Source organism: Octopus sinensis, linkage group LG28 (assembly GCF_006345805.1).
Source record: "Octopus sinensis linkage group LG28, ASM634580v1, whole genome shotgun sequence".
NCBI lineage: Eukaryota > Metazoa > Mollusca > Cephalopoda > Octopoda > Octopodidae > Octopus > Octopus sinensis.
In genome coordinates this window covers 12,124,479-12,136,978 of record NC_043024.1, presented here as the reverse complement: position 1 = coordinate 12,136,978, position 12,500 = coordinate 12,124,479, and the positions used below count along the sequence as shown (strand labels likewise).

Genomic DNA, 12,500 nt, shown 5'->3' with positions numbered 1-12,500 from the left:
TGGAAAAGGTGTTTTCCTGGGGTTAGTCGGAGTAACATAGTTCTGGATAGAAGAGTCACTTCATGTTGGCAAATAAACTATTTACTGTTTAATATCGTTACTACTCATTACTCATTTAGAGATTTTAAAACTAGCTCTTTTGCTCGTTATATATATATATATATATATATATATATATACTAGCAGTATCGCCCGGCGTTGCTCGGGTTTGTAAGGGAAATAACTATATAAGCATTTTTAGAGAGTTACTTCCTTTATAGATGCCAATTCGGGCTTTCTTAGCCATTTCTGTTTTGGTGTCTTCAAGCCATGAAGTCGTTGTTCTAAAAGAACGCTGGTCTCCTTGACAACGCATTACGACGTTGATTCCTTAAACTCCCTTCCCCACAGCTTCACGAGGGAGGGAAGAAGGGGGAGAAGCAAACAGGTGCAGGTGTGACTATGGACGCAACTCCGCCGCCATCGACACACGAAAAATTATGCATTAAAATGGAATAAAATGATGTTAAATTATTTTTAAAATCGTAGACTCATCGTAGACGCGCGCTAATAGCCAGACGGGCTCGATATTAATCCCGACTATAAGATACCCGAATTTGGTTAAACTGCACCGCAAAATGTGGGAGGAGTTAGGAATCCAAATCGTAGGAGACAGACACTCACACAACTACAGTTTTATATATATATATATATATATATATATATATATATTGGGTTGTCCGGAAAGTTCGTGCAGACTTTTAAAGGAAAGAAAAAGGTCAATAAATACTTGCCATTACATTTTTAATCAACCAAATATGAACCATTTTGATGCACAATGCATCTCCATCTTTCCTTTAACTTGAAAATACCCTCTTCCTGAGGTGATTTCATGGCAAAGAATTCATCAAGGTATCTTTTTACGTCATCCAAGGAATTGAAATTTTTACCATTAAGACAATTCTGCAGAGACCTGAATAAGTGGAAATCCGAAGGAGCAATATCTGGTGAATATGGAGGGTGGGGTAACACATCCCAGCCGAGCTGCAGCAATTTTTGCCTGGTTCTCAAAGCATCAAGTACCGAAAATGAACTTTCTTATCTTTCATTTTAAAGGGTTACAGAATTAACACAGGTTATAGGAACATAAACCTTCTTCCACGAAAAGATAGCTTAAACTGTGCTCTAAATGGAGGTGTAGTCAAATCCTATTTTATGGACTCAACTATGTTCTAAAATAAGTCGAAAGGTAAGATACTACAAATCGGCACGAATTTTCCGGACAATCCACAGGAGTGGCTGTGTGGTAAGTAGCTTGTTTACCAACTACATGGTTCCGGGTTCAGTCCCACTGCGTGGCACCTTGGGCAAGTGTCTTCTACTATAACTTCGGGCCGACCAAAGCCTTGTGAGTGGATTTGGTAGACGGAAACTGAAAGAAGCCCGTCGTATATATGTATGCGTGTGTGTGTTTGTGTGTCTGTGTTTGTTCCCCTAGCATTGCTTGACAACCGATACTGGTGTGTTTACGTTCCCGTTACTTAGCGGTTCGGCAAAAGAGACCGATAGAATAAGTACTGGGCTTACAAAAGAATAAGTCCCGGGGTCGAGTTGCTCGATTAAAGGCGGTGCTCCAGCATGGCCGCAGTCAAATGACTGAAACAAGTAAAAGAGTAAAAGATATATATATATATAATATATATCGCCCATTATTATCATCATATCCATTTCTCTTCTATCAGACGTCTGCTCTTATTGTTGCACCTCAAATAAGACGTCAGGGTTTCGAGACCTGCTCCCGCCGCTGTCGCACCATCACCACCACCACCACCGCCGCCACCACCATTACCACGACCACGACCACCAAGAAGAAGGAGTCCCCTACCAGAATTTGAACAAACAGCAACAACAGACCATCCTCACGGATTACATTCTTCAGGCCACCGTAAACACAGCGTTCCAATATCATCATCAACATCAACATCATCAACAGCTGAAGGTTAGCTAGTAATAACAATGTTAATTTTTGCCGTTTATATATATTTTATTGCATTTTGTTCTTGTTTTTGTTTTGAATCACTCATCTTTCTTATTCTCATTCTCTCACACTCTCACTCTCACCCTTGTCTCTCTCACTCACACACACACACACGCGCGCGCCAGCGAGGTTGGACAAATGGAGAAAGAAAAGGGACGCACTACCAATGATATTGTTACTAGGTAATTGTTTTTGATATATGTGTTAACGAGGCTGGACAAATAGAGAAAGAAAATGGTCACACTGCCAATTATATTAATATTAGGCCTTTGAGATACATATCAGCAGAGACGGAGAAATAGAGATGGGGAAATGACATACTGCCAATGATATTAATATTAGGCCTTTCAGTGGAGGCGCAATGGCCCAGTGGTTAGGGCAGCGGACTCGCGGTCGTAGGATCGTGGTTTCGATTCCCAGACTGGGCGTTGTGAGTGTTTATTGAGCGAAAACACCTAAAGCTCCACGAGGCTCCGGCAGGGGATGGTGGTGATCCCTGCTGTACTCTTTCACCACAACTTTCTCTCACTCTCACTTCCTGTTTCTGTTGTACCTGTATTTCAAAGGGCCGGCCTTGTCACTCTCTGTGTCACGCTGAATATCCCCGAGAACTACGTTAAGGGTACACGTGTCTGTGGAGTGCTCAGCCACTTACACGTTAATTTCACGAGCAGGCTGTTCCGTTGATTCAGATCAACCGGAACCCTCGTCGTCGTAACCGACGGAGTGCTTCCATATTGAGCGAAAACACCTAAAGCTCCACGAGGCTCCGGCAGGGGATGGTGGTGATCCCTGCTGTACTCTTTCACCACAACTTTCTCTCACTCTTACTTCCTGTTTCTGTTGTACCTGTATTTCAAAGGGCCGGCCTTGTCACTCTCTGTGTCACGCTGAATATCCCTGAGAACTACGTTAAGGGTACACGTGTCTGTGGAGTGCTCAGCCTCTTACACGTTAATTTCACGAACAGGCTGTTCCGTTGATTCGGATCAACCGGGACCCTCGTCGTCGTAACCGACGGAGTGCTTTCATCCATTAGGCCTTTCAGATACATATCGGTGGGGGCGGACAAATAGAGAACAAAAACAGGTTCACTGTCAATGATTTTACTGCCAAGTAGGTGTCGGTGAAGGAATAAATTTTAAGCAGTACATTTAAGTTATATGAAGTCTTCTATTTTCCTACCTTCCACTCCTTAAACTGTGCTGTGATACGTTTGAGGAGTGTCTTAACGCGGCTATTCTTTAATTAATTCTTCCGTTTGGTTCTAGAGATTTGTATTTTTGTATTTGTGTTGGGTGACGTGAGAATAGGATAAGGTTTGTTTGCTTGTCTATGGAGGTAGATTGTAAATACAAAACAGAGGAGGGCAAGTGTATGAGAGAGAGAGAGAGAGAGAGAAAGTGAAAGAGTAAGGAGAGAGGGGAGTCAGGAGGGAGCGAGAATGATTATCTAATTTCGGCACTGTTAATCTCTCTTGAATAATTTCAAGGATTCAAATGTGTATATATGTATGTATGTGTGAGTGTGTGTGGTGTGTGTAGGTGTGTTTGTGAATGTATGTAAGATTATATGCACGCACACACACGCACACACATATATATATGTACGTATGTCCGTGTTTGTCTGTGGTTGTGTATGCATGCATGTATTATATATATATATGTGTGTGTGTGTGTATGTGTGTGTGTAAGTATGTGTATATGTATGTGTATGTATATATATATATATATATATACATATTCATTTTACTTATATATATATATATAAACACACACACACACACACACACATATATATATATATATATATATTATACATATATATATATACATATGTATATATATATATATGTATATATATATATATGCATATGCAGACATAGGCATGTACATATATAAATTGTATATCACGAGTTTACACACACATACACACACACACACAAACACACACATATATTTATATACATGTATGCATAGGTATGCTTATATACACACACATATATGTGTATAAATGTACCCCAAACGTTATCAACATATATATATTTATGCGTGTGTGTGTGTGCGTGAGTGTATGTGTATAAGCATGCGTGTATGAGCGAACGTAAACCAGGAAGTAGGGGTGGGATAAGAATTGGTGTTGTGGTTGTTGCTATTGATGTTGTCAAGGTGGGGTGTCATATGGTGGGGGTAGGGTAGGCGTGATACGCGGTGATAGCACTGCTCCACTCTCTCTCTCTCTCTCTCCCTCGGTGTCCTCTACGCATATATACACATAGACTGTGCACTCATATATATATATATATATATATATATATATATATAAATTCTAGACATTCTGTGTGGTGCCCCAGCATGACCGCAACCGCATGGCTGAAACTAGTAAAAGAGTGAATGACTATACGTAGTTTCACGCGCATATAGATACGCATAAGCATATACATACAGACATGCATATAGAAAATATATATACATACACACATAAAATGCACTCATAAATATACACCCATTCATATGTGCATGTATATACATACATACATACATACATACATACATACATACATACATACATATATATATATATATATATTATATACATATATTATGTGCACTTACGTATACACACGTGTATATATATTGAAATCATGCGATTTTATGCTCAAATGTGAATTTATTGACTCAAGCTGAAATCGAACTGTGACCCTTGTCTCTTGAGGGGCCCACCCGGGGCCCACCCACCCTTGGCCACTGAGGTACTCGTTAACCCAATCATGCAACAACGTGCTCCAGTCGAGGTGTCGACTGAGCAGGCAACTCATGATATGCAACCTGTGTGTCGCGGCGCAGTCGGGGTACCTCATAACCAAGCCGCCGTGCTACCCGGGGTACGCCTTACCTCTCCTTGTCCGTCTTGTGTTCCTTCGAGGTTACCTAATAGTCATGCATCATATTTATCAGCTCCTATGTTAACCGGGGTACATCGTGTACCTCGTTGCCCACCTCCTGTTCTCTCAGGGGTACCCAGTGGTCAATTACCTGTCACAGCAGCTCCCGTTTCCTCTGGGGTACGTTTTATATCTCGTTGCCGGTCTCCTGTACCTTCAGGCTTATCAAGTCACGTGTCAACCACGGTACCTTCCGTATCATGCAAAGTACCTCGTATATCGCATTGCATTTCTCATGCACCTTTGGTTTCACTAAGTCATCAATTAACTTCAGTGCCTTCTGCAACAGCCAAGGTACCTCAACTACGTAGCAGACAAGTTAGGGTACCTGACCTACCACGTAGAGTACCTCACGGAGCAAGCGGAGTCCCTTGCGCACCGATCGAAATACCACATATACCAATGGAAGTTCACCATCAACCATCTGATTTACCTGATGTCGTACCCGGGACACAGTTTCCACAATATAGGATTCCATCATCTCCACCAACACCACCACAACCACCATCTCATGCAGTATTTGGGGTACCACGTGTGCTAAATGAAACACGTGTGCTAAACGAAGCACGTATGCTAAACGAAACACGCGTGCTAAACGAAACTGCACCAACCGGAGCATGTCAAGAATCGTCAAGATTATCACAAATACGACCCTGGTTACATTACATGACAAGCAGGGTACATAAGGTACCCAAGAAGGTACACGGCGGTGCTAGAAGGCAACATCGGCTGGGATCAGGAATGTTACCACACGTGGAGCTGGACAGTAAAATACTCGCCTGGATGATGGTAAATATAAATTAATTTGATGACATTTTCCTTCAGAAACCCACCCAGGGTCCTATATGTGCACCTGAATTTTCCATAATCTAATTTTGTCTCTGACGTTAATTATTATAGGTTAATTTTTTATCAAGGTACAGTCACTTCTACTTAACCTGCTTGACTCAATAATCATAGTAATTAGACTATTGCTATTTTTGTTTGGCTCAGGTTCGGTCTTATTCCAGGTGTGCTTTCTGTGGGAAGCGGGTTGCTACCTGTAACCTTAGGTACCCACAACTTTTCAGTGCCTTTCAAGTGATTAGAACACTCCTGATAATCATTGCTGTCTCTAAAGAACAAACTTTCTGAAGGAGTTCTACCGAGCATTCCAGCTTGCTTACCGACCACATGGTTATGGGTTCAGTCCCACTGCGTGGCACCTCGGGCAAGTGTCTTCAACTATAGCCTCGAGCCGACCAAAGCCTTGTGAGTGGATTTGGTAGATGGAAACTGAAAGAAGCTCGTCGCATATATGTATATATATATATATATATATATATGTGTGTGTGTGTGTATGTGTGTGTATGTGTGTGTGTGTGTGTATGTGTGTGTATGTGTGTGTGTGTGTATGTTTGTGTGTCTGTGTTTGTCGTCCCAACATCGCTTGACAACCGATCATGGTGTGTTTACGTCTCCGTAACTTAGCGTTTCGGCAAAAGAGACCGATAGAATAAGTACTAGGCTTTCAAAGAATACGTCCTGGAGTCGATTTGCTCGACTAAAGGCTGTGCTCCAGCATGGCCACAGTCAAATGACTGAAACAAGTAAAAGAAATCATTGTTATTATTATTATTATTACTATTATTATTACTATTATTATTATTATTATTATTATTATTATTATTATTATTATTATTATTATTATATTATTATTATTATTATTATTATTTTAAGCAACTGACAAGCAAATCTGTGGTACTGAGCAGAATATTTGCCCTAACGATATTTCTGCTTCAGCAACTCGGCACTGATTCTGTGTGAAATGTAATGGAAAATAGGTCAGTTTCAAAACATTGATGTCCAGATCACAGAAGCAAAGGGTGAAGGGAATGGTAGTCATTTCCTTTGGTTTCTAGAAAGAAGCAAATAAGAAATAACACTTTCTGACCGAAGACCAAAATATAAATTTGTTACACAGCGTAATTATTATTATTTCGTTGTATTCTTGTTTGTTCATTAGAGTGGGAGAGGTGTAGTGTTTTCGAGAGTGTTTGCCATGGGTGGGTGGATGTATATTTATTCACTTGTTTGTTTTGCTTTGTTGGACCTGAAGCACGGTTTGATCTTAATAAAACAGAGATAACGAAAACTAATCCTTCTTGGGTTATTAATCTTCCACAAACTTATCACGTGTTGTCGTTTAGTCAACCTAGGTCGAAAAGACCTCTAATCAAAGATATTCCACCCATGACCATCTCGTCTTTTTTCAGCACAGAAGCTCCTTCATGGGCTCGGACTGAGTTCTCTCATTGTTGTTGTGGTAGAGTTTGTTGTTGTCGCTGTTGAGCGAACGGTCTTCGTCCCAGAGCTCGCCAGATGTGAAAAGTCCGAAACGTGGTCCTTTGCTATTCGTAAGACCCGCAGAAGAGAGAGCAGGTCAACCCCCCGACACCGAGAGCATCGACGGATGGATGAATGCGCATCCAGGCTCAGCGGTTGCGTAAGAAGTCGGGGACAAGAAAGAGTGAGAGAAAGTTGGAGCGAAAGAGTACAACAGGGGTCGCTACCACCCTCTGCCGGAGCCTCGTGGAGCTTTAGGTGTTTTTCGCTCAATAAACACACACAACTCCCGGTCTGAGAATCGAAACCGCAGTCCTCCGACCACGAGTCCGCTGCCCTAACCATTGGGCCATTGCATCTCCACTGTTGTTGCTGTTGCTACTGTTGTTGCTGTTGTTGTTGTTGTTGTTGTTGTTGTTGTTGTTGTTGTTGTTGTTGTTAAGCCAGAAGACGGGTAAGGGTGATTAGGTGATGGTTTAGGGCTTAGGGGCGGGAGACCCCAGACCATAGAAAAATAAAAGAACTTTGGTCGTCTTGTTGTAGTCGAGGGCTCTTCGTTGACGCCGGACACCACTGGGAGGTGGCCCTCGAAGTCACTGGAAATGGAGATCTCCAGGTCCAAATTCTTGAACGGCTGGTGTTGTTGTTGTTTTTGGTCACATGATGCGGCTGAGAATAACTCTCAGAAGCGCTAGAGCCGCGGAAGGGAGACGAATCATCTCATCCATTGTAGCCCCTAGTTGGCCGAGGTCGACTTTGCCTTTCATCCTTTCGGGGTCGATTAAATAAGTACCAGTTACGCACTGGGGTCGATATAATCGACTTAATCCGTTTGTCTGTCGTTGTTTGTCCCCTCTCTGTGTTTAGCCCCTTGTGGGTAGTAAAGAAATAGGATATAGCGTTCCACCATCAGAGCCGGAAAACTCAGCCAAAGATAAACTGCAGATTCCACCTCCTCGTTACAGAGTCTGCATTGGTCTGTGTCGCTGCGTCCTGTCATCTTTTGCCACCGTGAGAGTGTCGGATGATGACCACCACTACGAAGCGTATCATGTCTGTGAAGTCTGCCTTCGAGGGTGCTGCTTCGGTCTTTTCATCCGGCTTCTTCGTCAAGACTTCCTTCAGACGGGGGTGTTGAATTGGCGTTGGCTGGAACGTTCGACGAATAACCGCCGGACGAATGGCTGTTTCGATGGCGGCATCCGGTTACTCTTTTACTCTTTTACTTGTTTCAGTCATTTGACTGCGGCCATGCTGAAGCACCGCCTTTAATCGAGCAATTCGACCCCGGGACTTATTCTTTTGTAAGCCCAGTACTTATTCTATCGATCTCTTTTGCCGAACCGCTAAGTAACATAAACACATCATCATCGGTTGTCAAGCAATGGTGGGGGGGACAAACACAGACACACAGACATATACACATGTATATATATATGACGGGCTTCTTTCAGTTTCCGTCTACCAAATCCACTCACAAGGCTTTGGTCGGCCCGAGGCTATAGCAGAAGACACTTGTCCAAGGTGCCACGCAGTGGGACTGAACCCGGAACCATGTGGCTGGTAAGCAAGCTACTTACCATATAGCCTCTCCTGTGCCTGCTGTTGATATTTTTGATGTTTAGCCCCAGGTCACTTCTTATCAAGAAGTCGACTACCGTAAATCCTCGAGTATAGTTCGCCCTTGAGTATAATACGCAGGGGATTTTTAGGGGGCTGTACCTCTGAAAAACCTAAACCTTTTGTATAATACGCACCCCTTCTCTAACTTGAGTCAAGGAGGTCTATATAACGTCCTTGGTTTGTAAAAATGTATACGGTAACGTCCTTTATTATTATTGTATATATAACATAATGCAAACGTGTAGCTTTTTTGTGCATTTAGTTTGCAGAAAATAAAGAAATAACAGTAATAACGTTTAATAAATGTTGCTTACTGCAAGTTATGGATGATTCTTTTATGACTTCATTGCTTTCAGGCTTAGCTTAAGGTATTTTCGCGTCCGACATCACAAAATGCGTCTGAATAAACATTGCCGGACAGCAAATAGAGACTCGGACATTGCTTAGAAAATATTTTTCTTGTTTAACCTCGTATATAGTACGCACTAGGGATTTTGACCTTTAAATTGTGGGAAAAAATGCGGGTTATACTCGAGGATTTATGGTAATTAAAGGTGTTCCAACCGTGACCAACACTCCTTTTTCTTCACATGCGGTGATCCCACGACCACCTTATTCAACATACCCTCTTTTCAACAGTGTGATATGAAAAGAATTAATGACTGCTATTTCTAGCTTACCAAACGATCTTGTAGAGGCTCTCTCGGTGGCTTGTCTTATCAGTTGATGAATCATTGAGGTGGAGAGGAGATGGGTGGTGGAGGTGGTCATGGTGGTAGTGATGGTGATGGTGGCGGTGGTAGTGAATTGGTTGTTGTTGTTGTTGTTGTGGTGATGGCGGTGGTGGTGGTGGTGGTTGATGGTGGTGGTGGCAGCAGTGGTGGTGGTGATGGCGGTGGTGGTATATGGTGGTAGTGAATTGGTTGTTGTTGTGGTGGTGATGGTGGTGGTGGTGGTTGATGGTGGTGGCGTTGGTGGTGTTCATGGTGGTGACGTTGGTAATGGTGGTAGTAATGGTGTTGTTGTTGTTGTTGGTGATGGTAGTGGTGACGGTGTTGGTGGTATTCATGGTGGTGGTGGCGGCAGCGATGGTGTTGATGTTGGTATTTGTGGGTGGTGGTTGGTGGTGGTGGTGGTGGTGGTGGTGGTAGTAGTAATGGTGTTGTTGTCGTTGTTGTTGTTGTTGTTGCTGGTGGTGGTGGTGGTGATGGTGGTGGTGGTGGTGGTGGTGGTGGTGATGGTGGTGGTGGTGGTGGTGCCGTGTGTCGGTGGTGAAGTGGGTTGGGCTACAGTACACCCGTTACATGTTCAACACAGAGACGGACCATAGCAACAGACATTTCACAAAGAATTCACTAAATCAGAAACCTTAGAGCAGCAACAACAACAACAACAACAAAACCAACGACTACGACATTGTATTACACACCACAATACAACACACACACACACACACATACAGGCACATATACATGCATTTCCGCACTCACATATATGGCCATACATATATACACTTACAGATCTGGTATGAATTGTAGGGTGGTGTGGGAGGAGCTAAACTAAAATAACGAAAGAAGACGAAGAAGAAGAAGAAGAAGATGATGATGATGATGATGATGATTGATGATGATGGAGGAGGAGCAGTGGGGGGAGGGGAAAAATAGAAGAAGAGGAAGATGATGATGAGGAGTTGGAGGAGGAAGAGCAGGGGAGGTGGAGGAGAAAGAATAGAAAGAAGAAGAAGAGAAGAAGAAGAAGAAAAGAAGAAGAAGAAGAAGAAGGAGAAGGAGAGGAAGAGGAAGGAGAAGGAGATGAAGAAGACAAAGAAGAGAAAGAAGAAGAAGGAGAAGAAGAAGGTGATGATGATGATGATGCAAGAAGAGGAAGGGGAAAGGAAGAGCAAATCTTGAATTCAGCGGGATTTGAACATTGAGAGAAAGTAAAAGAGCGGGAACAAGGCATTCTATATAAGTACAATTTAGTGGGAGAGGTTCTATTGATTAAATCGACCCTAGGGATCAACTGATACTTAATTTATCGACCCCGAAAAGTTGGAAGGCAAAGTCGACCTCGGGGGAATTTGAAGACACGGAAGAAGGACAACAACAACAGTAATAATAATAATAATAAAATAATAATAATAATAATAATAATAATAATAATAATAATAATAATAAAAATTTCAATTTTTGGCACAAAGCCAGCAATGGTGGATGTAAGTCGATCACATCGGTCCCATTGCTATCTTTGTCTTAATTTATATATATATGTATGCCTGTTTCTATAATATATATATATATATATATATATATATATATATATATATATATATATATATATATCTATATTATATATATATATATATATATATATATATATATATATATATATATATATATAAATATATATATACATATATATATATACTACATATATACAACGCTTCATACACACACACGCAAACATACACGCCCAAAGCTACCGCTTACCCGCAAGGTGCTGTAAAAAAACCCCTCTATATTGACACAGTCGATAAACGATTAAACAGCAAACATTCGATCCGCAACGTTCCAATCCCTGATGCTACCAAATTATTTCAAAAAAACGACAAAATATTAGCTACATGATGATACCATCTTCACTGGTGCTAACATCCCCAGCACCAAACCAATACCTGTACAAAATATGTCAGGTTACGCTGTCGCTCCTCTCTTTTACACTCATGCTCACGGACAAATTTATCCACGAATATACAATTTATATAATAACTAGCAGTATCGCCGGCGTTGTTCGGGTTTGTAAGGGAAATAACTATAAGGCATTTTTAGAGTTATAGCCAAAAAATAGCAAAACATGCATTAAAATGGAAAAAAAATTATGGTAAATTTTTTTTAAATCGTTGACTCATCGTAGACATTTTTAGAGAGTTACTTCCCTTATATAATAGCGAAAAAATGCATTAAAATGGAAAAAAATGATGGTAAATTATTTTTAAAATCGTAGACTTATCGTAGACGCGCGCTAATACCCAGAAGGGCTCGATATGAATCACGACTATAAGATACTCGCTTTTGCTTACACTGCACCGCAAAATGTGGGAGTAGTTAGGAATCTAAATCGGAGTAGACAGACACACAACCTTTCTTTTATGTATAAAGATTAATATATGTTTCGTTTTTGGATATGGTTTGCAAGATTCTTTATATGAGTTCGTTTGTTGAAAATTTTAGGAAAATAAAAAGACGAAATAAGTGGAAATTTTACCGGTGAGTGTGTTAGATAATAAGGTACTAAAAGAGAATGACTCTCACCAGACACAACAGAATTAATATATGAGTACATATGTAATTTTTACCTTTTCAGTCAATATTGGCTACTCAGAACCATAGCCGTTTTCGGTTCCAGCGTCCAGTTACCAATTTGGCCGGTAATGAGCGAAATATACAGAACCAACTCCATGCGAGTCACAAGACTGCCAAAAGGACATCCAGATACGCAAGACTTGACGCGAACACTAGAAAAACCACAACAGGTGAAACAACGTAGATAACACATAAAAATATTTTTCTGTTAATATGTTTGAGTACAATG

General features: G+C 41.3%; 1 protein-coding gene across 1 annotated transcript in view; it reads left to right on the top strand.

Annotated features, from left to right (window-relative positions):
* The window catches only part of LOC115225676 (lateral signaling target protein 2 homolog), a 34,585-nt gene that overhangs the window by 9,673 nt on the left and 12,412 nt on the right, over nt 1-12,500 (top strand). The window contains exons 5-6 of the mRNA XM_036514519.1: nt 1,722-1,978; nt 12,273-12,441. Coding sequence (XP_036370412.1) covers nt 1,722-1,978; nt 12,273-12,441 — 426 coding nt within the window. The remainder of the gene's footprint in view (nt 1-1,721; nt 1,979-12,272; nt 12,442-12,500) is intronic.